General features: G+C 37.9%; 1 protein-coding gene across 1 annotated transcript in view; it reads left to right on the top strand.

Annotated features, from left to right (window-relative positions):
- Cntnap5 (contactin associated protein family member 5) overlaps positions 1 to 21,751 on the top strand; it is a 772,002-nt gene that overhangs the window by 403,342 nt on the left and 346,909 nt on the right. Inside the window, exons 8-10 of the mRNA XM_047547046.1 lie at positions 1,205 to 1,469; positions 16,945 to 17,094; positions 20,154 to 20,325. Of these exons, the coding sequence (XP_047403002.1) occupies positions 1,205 to 1,469; positions 16,945 to 17,094; positions 20,154 to 20,325 (587 nt within the window). The remainder of the gene's footprint in view (positions 1 to 1,204; positions 1,470 to 16,944; positions 17,095 to 20,153; positions 20,326 to 21,751) is intronic.

Here is a 21,751-nt window from a genome sequence, read left to right as displayed (position 1 = left end):
GCCTTAAAAAGAAGCATTTATAAGGAATGTGATGTGTATATGGGTATTTGGATGAATTTATCTGATGGAACTCACTGTTTTCTTGAACAGTTTAGTGTTTGGAGCCTAAAGGAGAGAAATGGCACGGATAGAAAGTAGGATGTAGTCAGCTATGGAATTTGTGATATAAATTTCAAATGGCTCTCATAACATAACACCTATTCCCAGTTTGTAAGGTGTTCCAGGCTTTCTCCTTACCCATCTATTAGAAGTTACTATAGTCCATGGCTTGGTTGAACACATAGATTTGTATTTTTAATTTCTTATAACTTTATAATGTAGAAATAGTCTGGTCATTCTCATATAAACTTGGACATATTTTCCCCTTATTATACAAAGAATAATCTTATTCTTCTTCCTGGTTCTGTTCTATACACGATATTCACTCACTTCCTACCTCATGCTATTGCAAATACTATTACTAAATTTAAAAAGTGTCCAATGTCATCTAAGTTGGAGTAAAAAGTTTGGGCAAGCACAAAAGGGCTTTCAAACTCTGCCTTAACTCTCAGTCTCACCTCTTTCATGTTCTCTGACACTTCTGCCCTACTCACTACTGAGAAGTGCCACATTCTCTGAAATTCTCAGGGTGCCATTTTGCCAACTTTTCCAAGTTTTTGCACATACTGTGCTTCTTGGAGAAAGCCAGTCAAGACTCACTCTCTTTCTCCACCTCCTTTCATGCAAGCATGTGATAGTTTTTCTTGTCCAGTTATTTCTTCTACCAGGATCCCTTGGGAGCTCGTATCTATCTCTCTTTTAGCACAACCCACAGTTTTAACAAAGTTTTGTCCATGTGTATCTCTTTAAAAGCCATCCCAGAGCTTGGCAAGTAGTTGGCTTGCCGTATAGATTTATCTGACGAGTGAATGTAATTATTTTTATATCTTTGGTTCCCTAGGAAATGTTGATGTTTCCATCCCTTATCTTCCTGAAGACTCAGATGGCCCTCTTTGCAGATAACACTGTGATCCTTAAAACAGGAATGGAAAACAATCTTTTGAGTATATATGAGCAAAGCTGACATATTTTTTCCTTTAAGATCTTGCAGCTGAATGTGGAATGATCCTGAAATTAAGGTCAGCTCCAGGTGGTTGTTTATATCAGCTGTCAGATTGCAGAATAAAAAATGACTTTTATATGTTTGATTTTTATTGTTTTCCAGGGCAATGTCACTTTTTCCTGCTCCGAACCACAAATTGTTCCCATCACATTTGTCAACTCCAGCAGCAGTTATTTGCTGCTGCCCGGCACCCCCCAAATTGATGGGCTCTCAGTGAGTTTCCAGTTTCGAACATGGAACAAGGATGGTCTGCTTCTGTCCACAGAGATGTCTGAAGCCTCGGGGACCCTGCTGCTCAGCCTGGAGACTGGAATCCTGAGACTTGTGATTCAGAAAATGACAGAACATGTAGCTGAAATCCTTACAGGTACTGTCTGCTGATGCCCTCTCGTCGAATTTCTCCTTCTCCTCCTCCTTCTTCTTCTCTTTTGGATGGTGTCTTGTTCAGCCAGGGAGTCATTGGGTATCAACTTAGAAGTTATCCATCACATGCACTGAAAAAAATTCACTTCACAAGACTGTGATGGTCATTACATAATGTAACATATCTCAGTAGTGTTGAGAACCTTCTCAACAAATTTTCTCCTTCCATACTAAGTCAAGACCTATCATGAGAAGGGAACTTATTCCATAGTATCATTAAAAATAAGGGTGAATTTGTGCAACCAGAGGCATTTTATAAAATTTATTAGATGTCCAGGAATGTGGTGAGTTAATCACTTAGAATTATAATATTTTTTATGTTCAGAGTTATAAAAGTTAAACCTCAATCCTCTTTATTTGGAGAAGAAAAATGTGAGCTGGCACTGGGCTGTTTCTCTCTAATCGGTGAGATGTTTGAGTACAGAGACTGGTAGGCCTCAGGTCAAAAATGCAGTTTTAATATAGTACAGGCTCTGGCGGCTCTTGGCTCTAAAGAATCCAGGTGCAGCCTGTATTATTAAGCACATGTCAATCCATTAACATTCGTTTATGACTGAGAGAGAGGCTGGTACGAATTGCCACCTTATCCAGCTATAAAGAGAGAAAAATCATCAGTTATTTTAGACCTGTCTTTCAAATATTGAAACAAGTGAAAGGAAATTTAAAAAATGTGCTGCTTGAAGTTCTTGACATCTGTCTCAGAAAACTGTTGCATAAATTTTTCCCTAAGGAGAACTTCCTGCATTTGGGAAATTTTGCATTGAATTTCTTAATTTGTCTTTCAAATGGCTCAAGGGTTTGTGTTTTCTGGCATTTTCCTACTTGGGAAACAGGGAGACAACCAAGAAAAGGTTTTTTTTTTTGTTGTTGTTGTTGTTGTTTTATAACATTTCTGAAGAAATTTCTTTAGAAAGTATTTGAGGTCATATTGGCTTTATGAGATGAAAATTCCTTATGAGCAATGTAAATGTAATGGCTATTGTCCAATACTTTGTGAAGACCAACAGGGCTACCCTTGATATATGGTTATCACATGAAATGTAATACAGCACCATATTTTATTAGTGAATCCAGATATTAAAAAAGATTTGCTTTTGACGAAGTCTGGTGTTTTTAACATCCTGGATCTATTGGAAGTTAATTTCTGTGGAAAGGTCAGTACATGGATATCTGGTACCTTTTCTGGGAACTAAGTACAGTGTACATGCTTTGAGGGGGTAGTATATTTGGGGTTTTTTGTATTGCAGATAAGGAGGACATTTGCAAAATAAATATATCCACACATCCTCAAAATATAAGGCATCTGAATTTAGTTGTTTTAGGTTATGGTACTTGGCAAGATGAAGGATTATATCCCTTCTTCGTATTTTCCTTCATTTTCTATTTTTGTTGTCTCCTTTTTTGAAATTCTTACACCTGTGAGTAGCAAGAAAGGTTGAGGGCCTCATTTCATTGTAAGTAAAGTGAGATTGGAACCAAGAGCCATTGCAGATCTCCCACACAGGATTGTTATCACATAGGATTGTGGCATGGGGTTGGGGGGTATCTTATGAAACTAACAGTATCATAGTTATTCTACCCACACACGTAGAATGAAACAGAATCAGAAGGTAAATTAGGGAACCAAGACGATAACCTAAGACCTTTCCTTTGGATTTCCATTTTTTGATTTTCCACTGTATCCTGTTGCTATGCCTATTTATTGTTTATATTGTTGGTTGCTTAAATAACTCATAGAAAAAGAGACTCTGATTTAGATGAAAAAATCTACATACAAATATGCAATAGGCTACAAAGGAGAATGGGCTATTTAGGATCTATTATTGTTTCTTTCACAAGCATTTTTCTTGAGTTAAGTGGGATTCACACAACATGGGGAAGCCATTGTCATTATAGACTTCTGGTATACTTTAGATAAGCTTTTGGTATAATATAAAACAAATTAAACATAGCTAAATATCAATAAATACAAATATTCACTGAGTATTGTATATATCACATTTTTTTTTAGATATAGTTAGCTCCTGGTATGGACTCTGCAGTAGGATTATCATCTAAAATGAGAATAAGGCAGTATGTGACTGAAGTCTCTCTCAAAAGTCTATCTGCTTTTAAGGACATTGCCCTATTTTACACAGCATTTCCCATTCTAAACACCTCAGTGCTCCTTGCCCCATATGGAAATCCAGGGACTTCATGGAAACAGATGATATATTCAAGGAATTTGATCCACAGTGACCTTGGCCCTCAGGAATCAGAAAATTAGTTTAGGCAAGTCTTAGATGAATGAAATAATATTTCAGCTTCGCATTTTGAACTTCCTGTTCTTTGCTGCTCATCATGAAATGCCCTGTACAGTGGAGATCACCTTTACAATGATCATATGATCCTGAGGACCTTTTAAAATTCTTATCTGCTCTCTGAGCAATACATACCATAGTCCATTTTTTTTTTTTTTTTGGAATGGGGGTACCAGGGATTGAATTCAGGGATACTCAACTACTGAACCACATCCCCAGCCCTATTTTGTATTTTATTTAGAGACAGAGTCTCACTGAATTGCTTAGCACCTCAATTTTGCTGAAGCTGGCTTTGAACTGGTGATCCTCCTGTCTTAGTCTACAGAACCACTGGGATTACAGGCATGCGCCACTGAACCCAGTATTGTCCATTTTCTAATGAGGGAAATGGCTGACATTTTGAAGAATCTTAGAAAAGTGTTTAGAATTGAGATTGGTGATGTCCATGTCAATCTGGATCACTAAGAAAATAGGACATTTATAAAGGTAGAAGACCACCTGGTTCATTTTCTTAGGAAGACTGGGAAAATGTTTTGAATGTCATGTAAAATGTTAAATAATGTAAAAAGAAAATTAGCACTGCTATAATTATTTTGAAAGTGAGCTGACATTTCTTATTTTTATTTTCTTCTGAGAGAATGCAAGGCGATAAGAATAGGAAAAAAAAAAAAAGGATGGAGTGTCAGTCCAAAGATAGTTTTTAAATTGTAGTTCTTCACAAAATGTGGCCTCCCCACAGAAGAGAGAGTTTGAGCAAAGAGGCCGATGCCAGGTTTTATTGGTCCAGGCTTCAGCTTACCTGGGCACTGCTCAGATGTAAGGCAGGCATCAATCTTGCTCTAACAAAACTTAGGTTCCTTCTGTTTTGTTTTATTTTAGTTTATTTAATTTTTGGGGGGTATCGGGAATTGAACTTGGGAGCACTTGACCACTGAGCCACATCTCCAATCCTATTTTGTATTTTACTTAGAAACAGAGTCTCTCTGAGTAGCATAGTGTCTCGATGTTACTGAGGCTGGCTTGGAATTCTCAATACTTCTGTCTCACCCTCCTCAGTCACTGGGATTACAGGAGTGCAACAGGGTGCCCAGCCTCCTGTTTTAAATGGAAGACAGATCTAGAATCACTGAAGTCCCGTCTAGTCCTTTCAATAAGTTCTCAGAAGAAAAAAAAAACTATAATTCAACTCTCTACTTTATTATTTTTAAGAAATTCATCAAACTGAAGGTCTTATTTTGAAAAGGAAAAAATGAACTTAGTTGGGAACACCCAAGACCAAGCCCACTTACCAGAAATAATGCTTCTTGAGTCCTTAAATTTTGGTATATTTTGCCACTTTGATGCCATGGTTTATGTAACTGATATGCTTCTATATCCCTTAGAAGTTATTCATATGCTTTTCAGTGACCAGTGGAAAATTAGAATACACATCTGAGTTTTTGTTTGTTTTGTTTTGTGATACTAGAAGTAGAGACCAAAGGTACTCTATCCCTGAAGTACATCCCAGTCCTCCAGCCCCTTTTATTTATTGATTTTTTTTTCTTTTTTTTTTTTTTTTTGAGACAGGAACAGAGTCACACTAAGTTTCCCAGGTTGGCTTTGAACTTGTGACCCTCCTGCCACACACAGTCTCTTGAGTCACTGGGATAATAGCTAGACACAACCACTCCTAAGAATTTTTAAAAAAATAACCTAGGTTAACCACTTTTCTGTCCTGATGACAAAAATACATAAGATATTAAAAGAGGAAAGACTTATTTTGGCTCACAATTTCAGAGGTTTCAGTCTATGGTCACTTGGGCAATTGCTTTGGATCTATGCCAAAGTAATACAACATGGAGGGACCCTGTGATGAATTAAAGCTGCTCACCTCTTGGTGAGAGAGAGGCAAAGAGAAGAAGGGACCAGGGTCCCCATATTCCCTTTGATGACATGGCCCCCACCAGTGACTTAACTTCCTTCCACTGGACTCATAAACTGGGGACCTAGTCTTCAACACATGGGCCTTTGGAGGATATTCAAGGTCAAAACATAACACTTTCTTCAAATCATACTTGAAAACTGTGTGTGTGTGTGTGTGTGTGTGTTGCTAAAGTTATCAGAAAATGTGGAATCTTCAAACTATGAAATAACAGAACAGTTATAGGTTATAAAGCTATTTCTTATAGAGAGAAAATATGAAAAGGGTCTAAAGATGGGACAGACTTTCTTCCAGATGAGGGTTTGTATATGTTTATTTCATTTCAGAAGCAGTAAGTACAAATGGTAGAGACAACTTTGGATTTTTTATTAGAGAATCATTTACCTAGAGCTTCCTAGTAAAATAGTTTACTGCCCTGTTGTCATTAGAAGTAACACATGCAGACTAGAGCTTCCAGGATTAAAGAATGTGTCTTCACTTTAAGGACACGGTCTCAGCATAAGTTGAGTGAACTCCAGAAAAAAGAGGAAGAAAACTCCAAACTGAGAAATCTCATCCTGACATCTGGGCATCACCAACTGATGAGAAGATAAAAGGATACAAGGTGAAAACCCATCAACTGGGTTAAAACAGAATTTCTGAAAAGTGGGAACCTTGGCTAGCAAAGAGCCATACACCAACTGAATGCCATGGAAAAGACTTTTTAGTTGAAGCATATGCCTTATTGGAGATCCCATCTCAGTTCAACTCATTCCTACAAGAAAGCAAGGATGCTTAATTGTATTTCCTCAAACACTAGTAATTGTTCAGTATTTCTATAGTTCCTTGAATAGTACTAGTTGTACAGAAGACATTACAAATTTCAGTTAAGTCATCCATTTTATCAGTTATTAATTTTCAATAGTTGGTACACAGTTGTGAGTATATTCCTCTTTCTCTATTCAAGCTATGATGAGATTCTAGTGATAACTTGGATCAGCCTTGATGAATGTTATTTGGTGGCTATTTAACATTGAGCCTGCTTAAATTATTACCCTGTAGCTATGACCAACACCATCCCATCTTGTAGATTTTATATCAATTGATATTTTCTAAAGAAACTTTTCCAAAGAAGGCTGCATGTCCCTTTTCCAGTTTTCCGATTGTTCTTTGCAGCTTTTGTCCCAAGTATGTGTATACATATGTATAAGTTTTCTAGGTCTTACATAACAAAACATAAACTAAGTAACATAAACAGGAATTCATTTTCTCACAGTTCTGTAGGCTACAAGTCCAAGGTCAAGGTGTTTGTAGGGTTGATTTTTCCCAAGGTCTCTTGTCTTTGCTTGAAGATGATCATATTCTCTGTGTTTCCACATTGTCTTCTTTCTTTGCATGTGTGTGTCCTAATATCCTCTTCCTCTGTGTATACCATTTTACATTAATAACTTAAAAATTTCCTCTTTGTTTAACCATATTTCAAGGTCTTCAAAATATGAATATTGCCAAGACACAATTCAATTTAAAATCAGATATACTAATTACATGTCATATAAGTAGTGGTTTAATGTGATCTCACCACTAGAATGTAAGGGCCATAGGGAAAAGAACACTATCTGTCTTGCCCACAATTATTATTCCAAAGCCCAGTCCAACAGCTTGCCTACCACAAGTCCTTGGTAATGACTTACTATAGGTATGAGTGACTGAATTAATAAGCCAGTTGAGTTGACCTCCCAAACATTTCTGAAGGATATAATTTTAACAGCAAAAAATAGAAGTGAATTTTAATGAACATTCATGTTAGAACAATTATATGCTGCAGAATGTGTCAAACATAGGAATGAGATACACTCAGGAGAAGTATTTATTAAATATAGTCCAGTGGAGCTCCAAGAGGTGGGAAAATGGCCTAGAGAACTGCATCTTGCAGGATGGAAGTGCTCACCCTGATTAATACTGGTGGCCAGATGGTTATAGGCTACAGCCCTGCAATTAAGAGCTGTTCCCCAAATATTGCCCTTTTTCATATAAGCCATTTGTAACTAGCCACCATCTGCACATCAAGTCAACATGACGAGACTGTGAACTTCATCCTCTGCTTCAATTAAGTTGTCATCAATGCCTCTGTGTTTTAGCTAAGATAATGTTGATGAGAAAATCCCATTAGCAAGGGTGGATAAATAGATAGCCACAGGGCCATGAATATCACAACAAGCTGTCTGGTTGAGCTCACAGTTCGAGTTTCAGAAGACAAGCTATGTGATGTGGCATTCCATTTCATGCAAAGCTGAGACATGCAATTGTCTGAGTTTTAGGATATCAAGCAAAGGTTCAAAATATTTACCAACATAGTAATCTCTTAGTTATCTCTAATTTTTCCATTCTGGGTAATGACCATTTTATTTCCTAACTCACTTATGTTACTTTTTTACTCAATAGGGAACTGAAGGAGCTAGATTATTATTATGATAGCAGAATAATAAAATACTCAAACTTGCTATCACTTCCCTTTGACTTCTTATTTTCCACTTTCACAGGATCTCTCATAAAATTTGCTGTGCTTTCCTTTAATGCAGCAATCTTTTGAAGTATACTCTGTGCTGGTCCTGGGCTCTAACCTGGAGATAGAGGCACCTCCTTTCAGCAGTTTGTAGGTATGATTGAAAGGGATGGTAAAGAAGCATTTATAATGAGGTGAGATTCACACCCAGATGCAAAGAAAAGAAATAGAAAAATAGGTGAGAAAAGAAGGCTTTCTTGAGGTGGGGACAACGTGGCTTGGTTCTGTAGAATGAATAAAATTTGAATGAACAAGCATTGAGGAAAAGGATGCTCCAATCAGAGAAGCAAAACAGAAGAACCAGAGCTTAGGTTAGAGTTTAAGAGCTTAGGACACCTGGGGTACAGTGACTAAAGAAGGATAGGCAAAAAGGAAGCAGCATTTGGTGCAAGACTCTAGAATTTGAGCTACATTGTGAAGGGGACAGGGACGTATCAATTTGTAGTTGAGCTTAATTTCTAGCATGTAGATGTTGGAGCTAAGTATTCAGTTCTGTATAAGAAAAAGAATAATTTCATGATCCACGACAAATGTATCTATCAGAGAACCCAGTGGATGGCAGACCCAGGTGTTTTCACCCTTAGACACTGGCCAAGGGTTTCCAGATCCAGGTTACCTTGAAATATGAGCCAGGGTTTAAGAACTAGAAAAGATTCAACCTGTGATTTATGGACAATGTGCATAAGAGGGCACTGCTGCTGACACTTGGCAGTGGAGATTCAGCTGTCCTGGTGCTCTATCAATCAATAAGCATTTGGAGAGGGCAGGATGTTGCTCTGTTGATGCCCAGGGAGGTACCAAACCATGACTCAGACTCTGACCCCAGGAACTTGTAATCCCATTGGGGAAAGGAGACTTACATAGACGAAATGTTAATTGATAATACAAAGCGGTAAATAATGTGATCTAAATGAGTGGATCAGACAGCAAATGTTACAGTAATTTAGGAGAAATTGCTAAGTACTAGTTTAGTCAAGAATAGCCTATTTTATTCATTTCCTAGTTTATTTTCTTTTTCATTCACTTGTTTATTCATTCAATCAATCATTTGGCACTTTTAATATATCCTGTATTATACTAAATGATGATGATAGAACATTAAGAAACATGCTCCCCACCCATATAATTTAGGAGAAAGTGCACTAAAACAAAACACTAGGCCTTGGAGGATTGGAAGATAGGTTTGATAGTGGGGAAACTGGAAGGGCAGCATATAGATGGAGCAGAGGCTGGTAGTAGCAGTACTGATTAGCTAAGTGTGTTTACTTGGAACATAATTAATCATTAGACTAGCTGAAGTAAGGGATTTGTGTAGGGATATTGAGAAATAACATGTAGAGGACATAGATAGTGACTTGACTGCAAAAGGAACAAACTGTCAAGATAAACCATTGAGTTTCATTCGCTGTACCGCATAACTCGCACTAGGGGCTGGGTCGCTAATAATCTTGCTCTTTGTTTATCTAGTTCAGTCTGCAAAGTGCTCTGTACCAGAAGGAAGCAGAATTAAGGGAAAAGAGGGAAAGCATCATGAAAAATCCAAGCTGTAGTGAGAAAGAGTAGAATAAAATTTAAAAAGGAAAATTAAAAGGATAGGTGAATTTTATCTACAGTGGGCAGACAAGGGTTAATAGAATTTGATAATTAATGGACAAAAGATGTGCAAGAAAAACATAACTCAGTCTCTAAGACATAGTATATAATGGTCTTAATAATTGCAATATGTTCTTTTACAATGTGATTGACATTTTAAGATTACCTTATTCAATTATTTATATATTCCCTACTTTGTTCTCACAAAATTGAAACTACCTTTGAACTATTAAGTAAGGGCAGAGATGACAGGATGTGGAAAAAACAGTCAAATGTGGTTTTCTAGGGACAATAAAGCTGAAACTTCTAAGTCAAGCCAGTCAATTCTGTTTCTATTTTACAGATGAGGAAGCAGGTTTAGAGAGATTAAGAAATCTATCTAAATTCCTAGAAATTATAAGTGGCAGGGCCTTGAGTAAGGGGTAGCAGGTGAATAAAGGCATCAAGGAAATCTGTAACCAGTTATTTCCAGCACTGAAAATAGAATTTTCAGAGACTCTCTCTGGCCTGACTGTATCTCTCTGCATGCATGTCTGTGGTTGTACTGACTGGATGACCATGACTGGCCCTGGATGATGTGTCCTGGGACAGACACTTATTTTCATTAACACCTTGCAACACAGATTATGATCTTGCTTTTCTTTCTTCAAAACACAAAAAGTGCTCCTACAATAAGATGAAGATTGATTGGGAAGATCTGTTAGGGATTTGACTTAGGAGAGAAAGAGAGAGTGTGGGTGAGCACACCAGAACACAGGAGCATGTCAGGGTGTCAGTGCTGTATGACTTTGGACTTATTTTTTAAGACAGGGGTTCTCAGTGAAGGGAGATTCAGACTTCACAGATACGCACCGTCACCCTTTCCATCCCTGGATAGGGGACATTGGGCAGTGTCCGGAGACCTTTTTGTTGCTAGGACTGGGGTCTTGTTATCAATGTCAAGTGAACAAGGGATGCTACTCCGCATCTGCAGGTCAGTTATACTACAGATACCTCATTCCAACAAAGAACTAGTCATTCCAAAATATTCTGTGTTAATCCTGAGAAACTTGCTTTAAAACCAAACTTCACTTTTATATGAAAAGTAGTCGCTCAAGATATCACTGAAATTCTCTGAGTTTGTTTAATCAAATGTCTACTATTAAACTTGCTATAAAATTTTATTCACAAAATACATTTTAAGAGAGATATTAAGTACTCCTATTTTTGTGTTTTATCTAAAAGAGAAAATAAATTTGAACTAATAAAAATTAGCTATAATCCCAATGATAGACCTACATAGGCATTTTAAGATGCAAAGGTTGAAACTTTTTAAATCATTTTTAGCAGTTAGATTAGCTGAGTACACCTGCCTGTAATCCCAGCAATTTGGGAAATTGAGGTAGGAGGGTTGCAATTTCAAAACCAGTCTACGGGGACTTAACCTGGATCAAAATAAAAGTAGAAAGATCCACAGATGTAGCTCAGTGGTAGAGTGTGCCTAGGTTCAATCCCAAGTAACAAACACACACAAACACAGTGAGTTAGATAATAATAAACAAAAAACAGTTTCAAAGTATGAATTCAGTATTGTTAAAAGAAAAGTTGTCTAGTGGGAATGTAAGTTGGTACAGTCACTTTGGAAATGGTGTTATAGTTTATTAAAAGGTTAAATATGGAGTTTCTATATGACCCAGCAACTGCATTTCTGGGATTCCAAAGAAAACTGGAAAGCACATGTCTGCATTAATGTGTGCACACAAATGTGTATAGCAGCATTATTCATAACAACCCCAAGTGAAAGTCACCCAACTTTCTAGCAACAAATGAATGTATAAATAAAATGCAGTATATCCATACAATGTAATATTATTCAGCCATACAAATGTACTATTCATACTGCATGTATGAACCCTAAAAATAAGGGCAAATCAAAAGAAGTTGATTACAAATAGAACATGTTTTATGTTTCATTTGTGAAAGCTCCAGAAAAGGCAATTAATTCATAGAGGCAGTAACTAGATTCGTGGTTGAGTAGGAGTGAAGTGTGGGATGAGGAGATAGGAGGATGGTAGATAAATGGGTTTGGGAGATGACAAAATATTTTAAAATTGTTGTATTGGTTACATGAATATGAACGTACTAAATCCATTGAGTTGTACATTCTAAGTAGACAAAATATGTGTTGTGTGACTTCTATCTCAATACAGCTGTTATAAAATAAAAGTAAATGGAAAGTTAAACGCAGTAGCAGAAAAGAAAACTGAAGAAACTTGCTCATCACAGTGATTCCAGGAGCAGGGCAGTGCTGCCTTTGGGCATCTTATACAGAAGCGACTTAGCCAGGGTGTCAGACACCTCCCTCAAATGTGGTTCTGCCTCTCAGTAGTCAAATGATCTAGGGCAGACTCTGCTTTCACTGTTGGTATCTACAATATGAAGACAATAAACTTTTCCTCCAAGACTGTCATGAGAATTAGCAATTGTACATTTAAAGTGCCTGGCATATTGTACACATTCAATACTGATAATGTATATTTTTAGCTATTTTTACATTTGGGATGTGATTCAAAAGTTTATTTGCAACATTAGAAACTGTTCCCTGATCTTGGGAATGGAGCTCAGACCTCTTTAAGCCTTGATTTGCTTCCTGGGGAAGCACAGAGCATCCAATTAAACTCTTTCTATAAGGCACCTTTTATATAAATGTCTTTGTTTGAATTCTGGGAACTGTGAGAAGCAACAAGGGCAAAATGGATAAAGATTACAACTTGCTCCATCTTGTATTTCAACTTAAATACTTTCTTAACTTTATTTTTAAATGATTGCAAAATATTCAGCTTAATTTTAGAAACTTAAAAATTGCCAGTACTCTACATAAGAAAAAACAAAAATACTCTGAGATTCTATCATTCAGTATTTTCTCCTTGGAGAACCTTCAGAACAAACTGTTTAGCCAGAATTTTTTACTTAACAGGATGTCAACAACATTCTTGGATATTATGTTTTTTAATAAGCATATTATGATTATACCATATTTGATTTGGTTAACTTGCTATTTAAAACACTGATAGTTTTGAACTTTCACTATTATAAATAATGGTGTCATGAAGTATCTTCACCATACATCTTGTCTTCAGCATTTGTTGTTTTAGGATTAATTCTCTAGAACGTGGAAAATAAGATATGATATTCATAAGATTTTTGATGACCATTGGTATATTACATTCCAGAAAGATGCACAAACTTATGCAGACACAAGCAACATAGGAAATGGCCTTTTTCCCTCTGTATCACTAACATTGAATAAATACTAGCATAAATTATGATCTCTCTTTCTTACCCATCACAAGGGTCATGACTAACATTGTGATAGTAAAAGATAGGTGAACATTAGATAAACAGCAAATTTAGAAAATCAAAATTTTATGTGAAATGGGAGCTTTCAGAAATGCAATCCCAAAGACCCAGGGAAAATGATCTGTTCTTATACTTCCGATGGGTGTAGAGTGGACAGACAGATAGAAATGCAAGTGCACCCAAGTCTGTTACCATTATTTGACCCAATGGTGGTAGGTAGTGTGGGAAACTCAGCCAGGCTCTCTGTTCAGATTCGTCCTGAACTCTGTGCAGTATTCCTTTCTCCCAGATGTGGGTTAGGAGCCCTCTGCCATGAGGCCTTTAAGAGATGAGGGAAAAAGTGACTGTACTAGTTTTGCACTTGTTTTCTGTGAGAAGGATTCTAGTTTCCATGGCCCTCCTCGGGGAAGAAAAATTTATTTGTCTATTGCTCATTTCATGAAAGAGGGGTAGAACTCAGGAGTTCAGAGGACAGTCAAACAGCTTTTATAAAGTACCCTTCCAATGTTCTTCAGTTCAAAGTGTTCAGTATTCCAAGGTGCTATACTTTGGGGTAACAAGTTCTGAGGCCAAACAAGTACAATCAAGTTTTATACTTGGTCAGGCTAGGAATGGTAAATAAAATCCAACATTAAGTTAAAAATTATAAAGTTAAAAAGTTCAGAAACTATGTTTGTTATCACCCAACTTTTTCCAGAACCCAAATGCCATCTTTCAAGCCTCAATTCCCAAATCACATGAATGCTTTTTGCCCCTATGTGGCCCTAAATCCCCTGCTTTTCTACTCCCAGAGGCATTTTCCTGTGTAGGTAATCCTGACCTCAAACATATTGCTTTTGTGTTTCCTCATTGAAAATTGCTGTTGTTTTAAAGCTATTTATTTCAGGGATGTTGGGAAGGAGAGCAATGGAATAGAATTGATTCTCCCTAATTTGTGAATAATTTATAGCACTTCAACCTGTACTTTTTAAAGAGTCTTCTTAATAAGTAATTATTGGAGAATGTCTAGGGATGTTATTTTGGTCCAATAACAGAATGAAGTAGGGGGAAAATGGCCAGGTAGAAAGGGAAGATTTTTAGAAGGGAATATGCCATTTCACTTGTCTTGGAATTGATTCTGGGATCAGCTCCCCTATGTCAGTTGAGTTTCTTCTGACTGTTTGCCTTACTATACTGAAATGGTTCTGAAGCCAACTGCACATGGAATATTGGGGATCTTTGAGCCTTCCAAGGCCTGGGACCACTCTCAGAAACCTGGCTTAATAAACCTGCAGTGGGACCCAAGTGTCTGAATTTTTCAAAACTCCGCAAGTAATTCTTACATCAGGGACTACTGATACATTAAATCTCCTCTAGGGAACTGAGGTTTCACACATGCTCCTCCTGCAGAGACCAGGAATTATTGAAGGTCCAATCAAAAAGAAAAGCAGACACACACTCACACATACACACACACACACACACACACACACACACACACAAAAGTGGACTGGAGTTGTGGGTCAGTGGTACAGTGCTTGTCTAGCATGCAGGAGGTCCAGGGTTCCATCTCACAACTGCAAGAACAAGGAGAAAAAAAAGAAAGTAACCAACAAAATAAAGCCTCAATAAGGCAAACAGACAGATGTGATAAGGGGGAGGAGGTGGGGACTACAATCAGCACATAAACTAATGCTCTTGTCATGCTGACTTGAGTTTCAACTGTAAAATGACTAGATGATAGACCTCTAATAACAGCACACTTCCTGCAGCCTCTCTACTTCTTCCTCACTGTGTCCTATGCCTATCAGGACACTTGTCCTTTAGGGACACTTTAGACTCTATATTAAACTAACTGAGCACTCTCAGCCCAAACAGTCTATAGCTTACCTTTGAATGCAATCGCCTGTGTTATGCAGATATATTCAAATGTATGCAAATGAAGGAAAAAGAAAAGACCTACAGTTGACTGAGCCCTCCCCCCAAAGGCTTCTGAAAGAAGTCAAATGTTCATCACAAGGAAACACCTGACAGAGTCTCTACCTCATTAGCAGAATCCCTGTAGCCAGGACCCAAATCTTGACCTTATCTGAGAACATCTGCCTTTGGGAAAAAGTAGGGCCAAAAGACTGAGAAGCTGCTGAGTTCTCCCCGCCACCCCAAGCAAATGTTCAGGGCTGCGGCAGACACTGAGTTTAAGGGAACTGGCTAAAAATGCAGGAGGTCCCTTACATCTGGGCTGCTCTGAGCAGATGGGGCATGGCTTCCTGGTGCACACACAGCTGGGCCCCATGCCTGGTGTTGGGCCAGTCTCCCTGGTCAGTTTCTCTAGCCATCTAGAGCTCAGGGCAGAAGCTCTGAACGTGCCAGTCTGAGAGCCTGGCAGACCTCTGCACTGACTGACTGTTAGTACCTTCTTCCCAACTGGCTACTCAGGGACAGTTCCAGTAGAATCTACATAGGCCGGTCTATTTTACCTCCCAAAATAACTCTTAATCCATTTGTGGATCTCCATTTTCATTGCCATTACCTTGACTGAGAACCTATCATTTTATCCCCAGGGACATCTGCAAGCAATAGTTCCATCAGTTCTGCCTCCAGCCTTGATCCTTCTCAGCTCCTATCATCTGGTCTGTAGTCAGATGATTCTTGAATATGCATATCCAAACTGGTCCATTCATTTATTTCAAATGAAGAAAGTAGCTGTGTGCTCTTGTGTAACAACTCTTTGTGACCAGATCAGTTAAGATGACTCCATTTCTGTCAGAAAGCACCTGGTTCCAACAGGACAGAATTTTAGTAGATGAAAAGTGTTTTAGAAGAAATAGTTGAAACTCTCATGACTAGTTCCTAATACAGTTTTCTCAATAAGGCAGGTAAGCAGCACAGTGTGCATCAAAGACATTTAACAAGCAAACAGGAGAGAAATGAACTATGCCTTCAAAATGCTCTGGAAATTTTCCTGATAATCACATTTGATTCCTTTAATGATACAGAATTGGTATCTTGATATTTACAGATGAACAATCAGAAATTAGTGAAGGTGGGTAATTAATGCAGTGTCACATAATTAGTTGCAGAAAAAAAATTAGACATGAACTAGCTTATACTATTAGTCTGAAAGGACACTCTCTGTGCCTCGCACATCACTGGAAACAAACTTACTTCATTCACTTTAAAAACAGTTTACCAGGCTGGGGATATAGCTAAGTAGTACAGCATTTGCCTAGCGTGTACAAAACCCAGAATTCCATCCCAACACGGCAAGAAAAAAGTTACTGTTCACTAAAAATGAAATAAATGTAATTTGTTCATGGAAAACTGTGAGAAAACTTAAATTGCCTGTAACCATACCATACAAAGACAAAACTATTGATATTATTTTGAGGGTTTTATTTTCTCAGCTTTTTCCTCTACAATTCTATATCAATAGATCGATTAATTTAGAATAAATCTTTGGTTGAAATGTTTATACGATTTTGTGTTTTACCCTGTTTTTTAAATCAAACATATTAGAAGTGCGTTAACTGCTTAAAAAATAAAAGAAGAAAGGAGAATAGAATTAAGTGGTAAAAAGGAAAAAGATAACTCCCAAGTAGCAGTTGGGGGTTTTGTTAGAAACAAGTGAGGTGGGGCTGTGCTGAGCATGCACATTGACCACAGCAGGCTGGGAAATGAGCCCCACTCTTTCTAAACCTCCCCAAATCAATCATCCCTACACTTGCCCTTCCTGTTTCTTCTGCAGGCAGCAACTTGAATGATGGCTTGTGGCATTCGGTTAGCATCAACGCCCGAAGGAACCGCATCACTCTCACTCTGGATAATGAAGCAGCATCCCCTGCTCAGGACACAACCCGGGTGCAGATTTATTCTGGAAATAGCTACTACTTTGGAGGTAAATTCTCCAGACTTTGAACTCAAAAATAAATGGGGGAAGGAAGAATATAGTGGGAAATTATTTTCACTTTGTCAATTCGGTAATTCTTCTGAAGCACACATGCATAGACACACACACACACACACACACACACACACACACGTGCCTAAAATAGTGTGAAGCAAAATTTTTCATAGCTGTGCAAATATAAATTATCTAGGACAGTGCTGAGGAAGAAAAGAACTTGAGCTATAAGAGCTGGTATTACATAACACATCCAAAGGAGATTTTTGTGGCCATGCCAAGCTCTGTGATCACATTGGAAAAGAGAAACTCAGCTGAAAACTTGGAGAAAGTGAACCAAGAGTCAGCAGTACCTGCAAAAGGGAAAATTCAGGTGGAGTGGCAAAGCCAGCTGCCCAGCCATCTAGGCTACTTCAGGGTCATTTTGCATTCTTAGCCACTATCTTCCCTTCTCCACTTCCTGAGTTCTTCCTTGCCCATGGAAAGCAACAGCTGGGAGTGGGGAGGAAGTAGGAGGCTCTGCAATGTGAACCAATTCACATTCTACCCTCTCTGATGTCTGATGAATCCTGGAAACCTTTCTGATGACAGACACACAAAGATAAACTGGTGATGGTAAATAACATGTGATCAGGCATCTACTACATTTGTATATACGCACATATATTCTTATTTTGCCTTCCAATGATATTTCCTTTATTTAAAAATGTAGTATCTGATTTTTTAGCCAGTTATTTGTATTATAGAAACCATCCCTGAAAGGAATTTAAGCTTCATGACTGTCTGACTTTGAGCAAGGCAGTTATAGTACCTGGACTTTCTTATCTGAAATGTGAGAAAATATGCTCAACTTCAGAATTGCTAGGAGAGTTAAGCAAGAGCAAAATTTAAATATATAGAGTGAGAACTGGGAGTGTAGCTTAGTGCTAGAGTGCTTACCTAACATGTATGAGGCCCAGGATTCATTCCGCAGCACCAGACACACACAAAAATTGGCAGAATGGCACCTGCTATATCACAGAGCATGGGAAAAATTGGCTTCAGTTCTCATAGATATGGGCATGGGCTGGGATCTGGGCTGTAGTGGCTAACTCTATTTCCATTACAAAATTGGAGAGAAGTATTATATAAAATTATGCAGTGTATTCCTCTCCTACTTTATCTTCCATAACCCCACTCATTCTCTCTTAGTGCTGGGATTGAACACGAGACCTTGTCCACATTAAGTGCACAGTCTACCTCTGTGCTACACCCACAGCATCTGTAGTCGCTTATCTCCAAATCCCAGAATGTACAAATCACTTCTTTTCTATCAAGGAAATGTGGTTAACACTTTGAAATACACAAGGGATTTTTCAAGGTGCAGGTTCATATTTGGGATTTATTAGGAAGGAAGGAAGCAGTGTACAGCAACATCTTTGAGGTTTGATTTTTTTTGGTATGAAAAAGGACCTCTGGCCCTTCAACCCAACTCTTCTGCATGTGTGCAGTGATAACACATTCCTTTAGGAAAGAAGTGCATTTCCATTCTCTGTAAATGTTTTCTGTGTCTTGCCTCATTTGATTCATGCAGCAACTTTGTGAGGTAGGTAATAACATCCCCATTTAATAGATAATAAGACTGACATTTGCTGATATGAAATATCTGTGTAAGACAGCAGAGCAAGCAAGTAGTTGAGCAAGGACTCAAATTCAGAACTGCATTCTTCTAGGCTTGCTAATAAAAGCAAAGAGATGAAAGCAAATGCAGAAAAGGGTCTTGGGGTCCCTGAAGGTGAACCTCACAGACTGCATAGTTCTGCCCCATGTGCACTATTTCAGCAACATAGAAAGAAAAGCTCCCTTAAACTTATTTCTGGGTAAACTGATTTCAAATAATTATCATACAATAAACTTCTGATGTGTCACAAAGGCAAAATACTCCCTTCCTCATTTAAAGAAGTGCTCTTAAAGGTGTACTTTTCAGGGGCACTGGGTTTAGGAGATAAAGATTTATCTATGATTTGAACAGTTTTTAAACAAACGCCCCATGCACAGACTGTAAACTTAAGGTGAAAAATGAGTTTCAGTAATAATAGTCAACTTGCATAAATTCTCTCTACAGCTTCAATTAGAACTTGTAGCATCTTTCTTCATTTTATAGTGTGCCTGTAGCTGTTAACCAGCTGCCAGCTTCAGCCCAGCAGTGACTGTCTATTAGAGATGGCTGAAATAATTCCCAATTATTTATGGGTTATTGCTGTGTTTTCAAGCTCGCATTCCCATATGCTTTGAACCTATTAAAACCATTGAGATGGAGTTTGTAAAGAGCACAAGCATTCATATACCTGCTTTGCTCTACACCTGTCTTAATGAGAAGTAGATATGCCTTTGTTGGAAGCAATGCTAAATCATTGCAATGCATTTTTTTTTTAAAGAACACTCTTTAAAAGGTACAGCATTAACCTTTCACATATGCTATTATATACCTATAACTATGTGCATTTAAACCCTTAGTTCCCTTAACGTCTGGATTTGCTTCGCACATGACTTCAAAATTCCAGTTACATTCCTGTGTGTACCTTTCTCAGAAACTAAGCCTGTTAATGCTAACAATTAACCAGACAATTACTCTGCTGTTGTGCTTACCCGAAGCATGATTTCCTTTGAAAGTGTAATTCAGAACTGAATTGTGCATTTAGACGTGTGTTTCAAGACAGAGCCAAGATTCCTGAGTAGTTACAATATGTTTCTTCCTTGAGATGAGTGAAGGATGTCATGCCAAAGAATGACGAATAGCTTACCAATGAGAAAAAATAAATAAGAACAAGATAAATGTTATAGTATCGGTATTCCTGTAACACCCCTTTTTCCCCTATAAAGTGATTAAGTATTCCCATTTTGTACCATCTCTGTCCCCTCCCTGAGAATGCTAGGATTTACAACAAAAGTACGTGCACTGCTATGAATGAAAAAGCACCAAAATAATTAGACCTCAAGGTCTTCCATCAATAGGTCGCCAAAGCAATGACTGATCATTTCAGTATTCTTCATCTTTTTTCTCTGTCCCACAGGGTGCCCCGACAATCTCACCGATTCCCAATGTTTAAATCCCATTAAGGCTTTCCAAGGCTGCATGAGGCTCATCTTTATTGATAACCAGCCCAAGGACCTCATTTCAGTTCAGCAAGGTTCCCTGGGGAATTTTAGTGATTTACACATTGATCTGTGTAGCATCAAAGACAGGTAATTATTGTCTCTTCTCCTCTGTTCTCCCACCCCTTTCCCATTCTCACTGTTCTAAATATGAGTTTCTTTAAGCAAAATTCTAATCCACCAACATTAGCCACATTAGACATAATTGAGTCGCCTAATGGAAAATATTTCTGAAAGGATTTCAGGCCCAGAGAAAAATGGTTTAAATTAGTTGAGTCTCTCTTCATGTTGACTTGCAGTAAATGGGATATGCAAATTAAATCAAAATACAAATTTGTGAAAGGATTAAAATTTTATGCATAAACAACATTTGATTACTTTGAAGTTAAGAGTAAAGCAAAAAGGAGGGAGGAATTGCTTTTTTCCTGAACCATTTCATTCTTTGCTGCACTGGGTATCTTTTCTATCACAAATATATAAGCATCAGGCCTCCTGGGAATCCTATAGCAAGGGCTTTGGGCAGTGCCAGACAGTGCACAGCAGTAGCCTGGGGTTGGTTGATCTTCACTGCCATGATTCCCCTTGCAGTTTTGTTGACCCAGACCCTGGTTAGCAAAACTCAGCACTCTTATTCTGCAATCCATGGATCTAGCAAAAGCTTAGTTTTCTCCTTCATTTCTCCTGAGATCTGGCTCTTCTTATTTTGGGAATTTCTAGGTATAAAGACAAACTGCAGAAAACCACAGAGAATGAATATGGATTTTCAGCCACATTTGCTGGGTTCCTTCTGCAGCACCTACCTCCTTTATTCTTTTAATTCTCATTCCAGTCAAAATAGTATTGATGCAATGATTGAATAAGATCTGCTAAGTGCTTGGGCTGTGTGTGTTGGTGATAGAGGTCCTCTGCTCCAATCTCATCAGGAAATTAATTAGTTATTACAATAAAGTGAGATAAATGATGGAGCAATGCATCCTTATTTGTGGGGCCCATGGCAGTGACAATTTAGTCTTGCTCTAAAAATGAGATCAATGAGGTTTTGGAATGTGATGCTAAGTGGAATCTTATAGGAGGAGACAAAGTCAGGGATGGCAAAAGTGGGAGTGGATGGGGATTGGAAAAACAGTGTCATGAAAAGGCATGGAGATAGGAGATAGCATAGTTTACAAATATTTAATTAATTCAGAATACATCTTTTGCTTTTAAAGTCTCCATTATCTGAATGAATGTATTTCATAACTGATGGTATGTAGTAGTTTAATTGACAGTACTTATTTTTCTCAGTTCTATATAATTGGTAGTGTATTTTATTATTCATGGTGTTTTTAGATTCAATTAATATAGTTCAGAGGAGATGGTGGGTCAGTGTGGATGGAACACATGGCTTGAACATAGCTAGAGATGTAGGCCAGTTCTTCAATCATGAAGAATTCTGTGTGCTAGTGAAATTTGCCTTCATGTTCTAGGTGAAAATCAGGAAGAAGTGGTCAGATTTGGGTAGTAGAAGGGGTATTCT

This window comes from Sciurus carolinensis, chromosome 3 (genome assembly GCF_902686445.1).
Source record: "Sciurus carolinensis chromosome 3, mSciCar1.2, whole genome shotgun sequence".
In the NCBI taxonomy this organism is placed as follows: domain Eukaryota; kingdom Metazoa; phylum Chordata; class Mammalia; order Rodentia; family Sciuridae; genus Sciurus; species Sciurus carolinensis.
The sequence above is the reverse complement of the archived record's forward strand: the minus strand, read 5'-3'. Positions and strand labels throughout refer to the sequence as shown.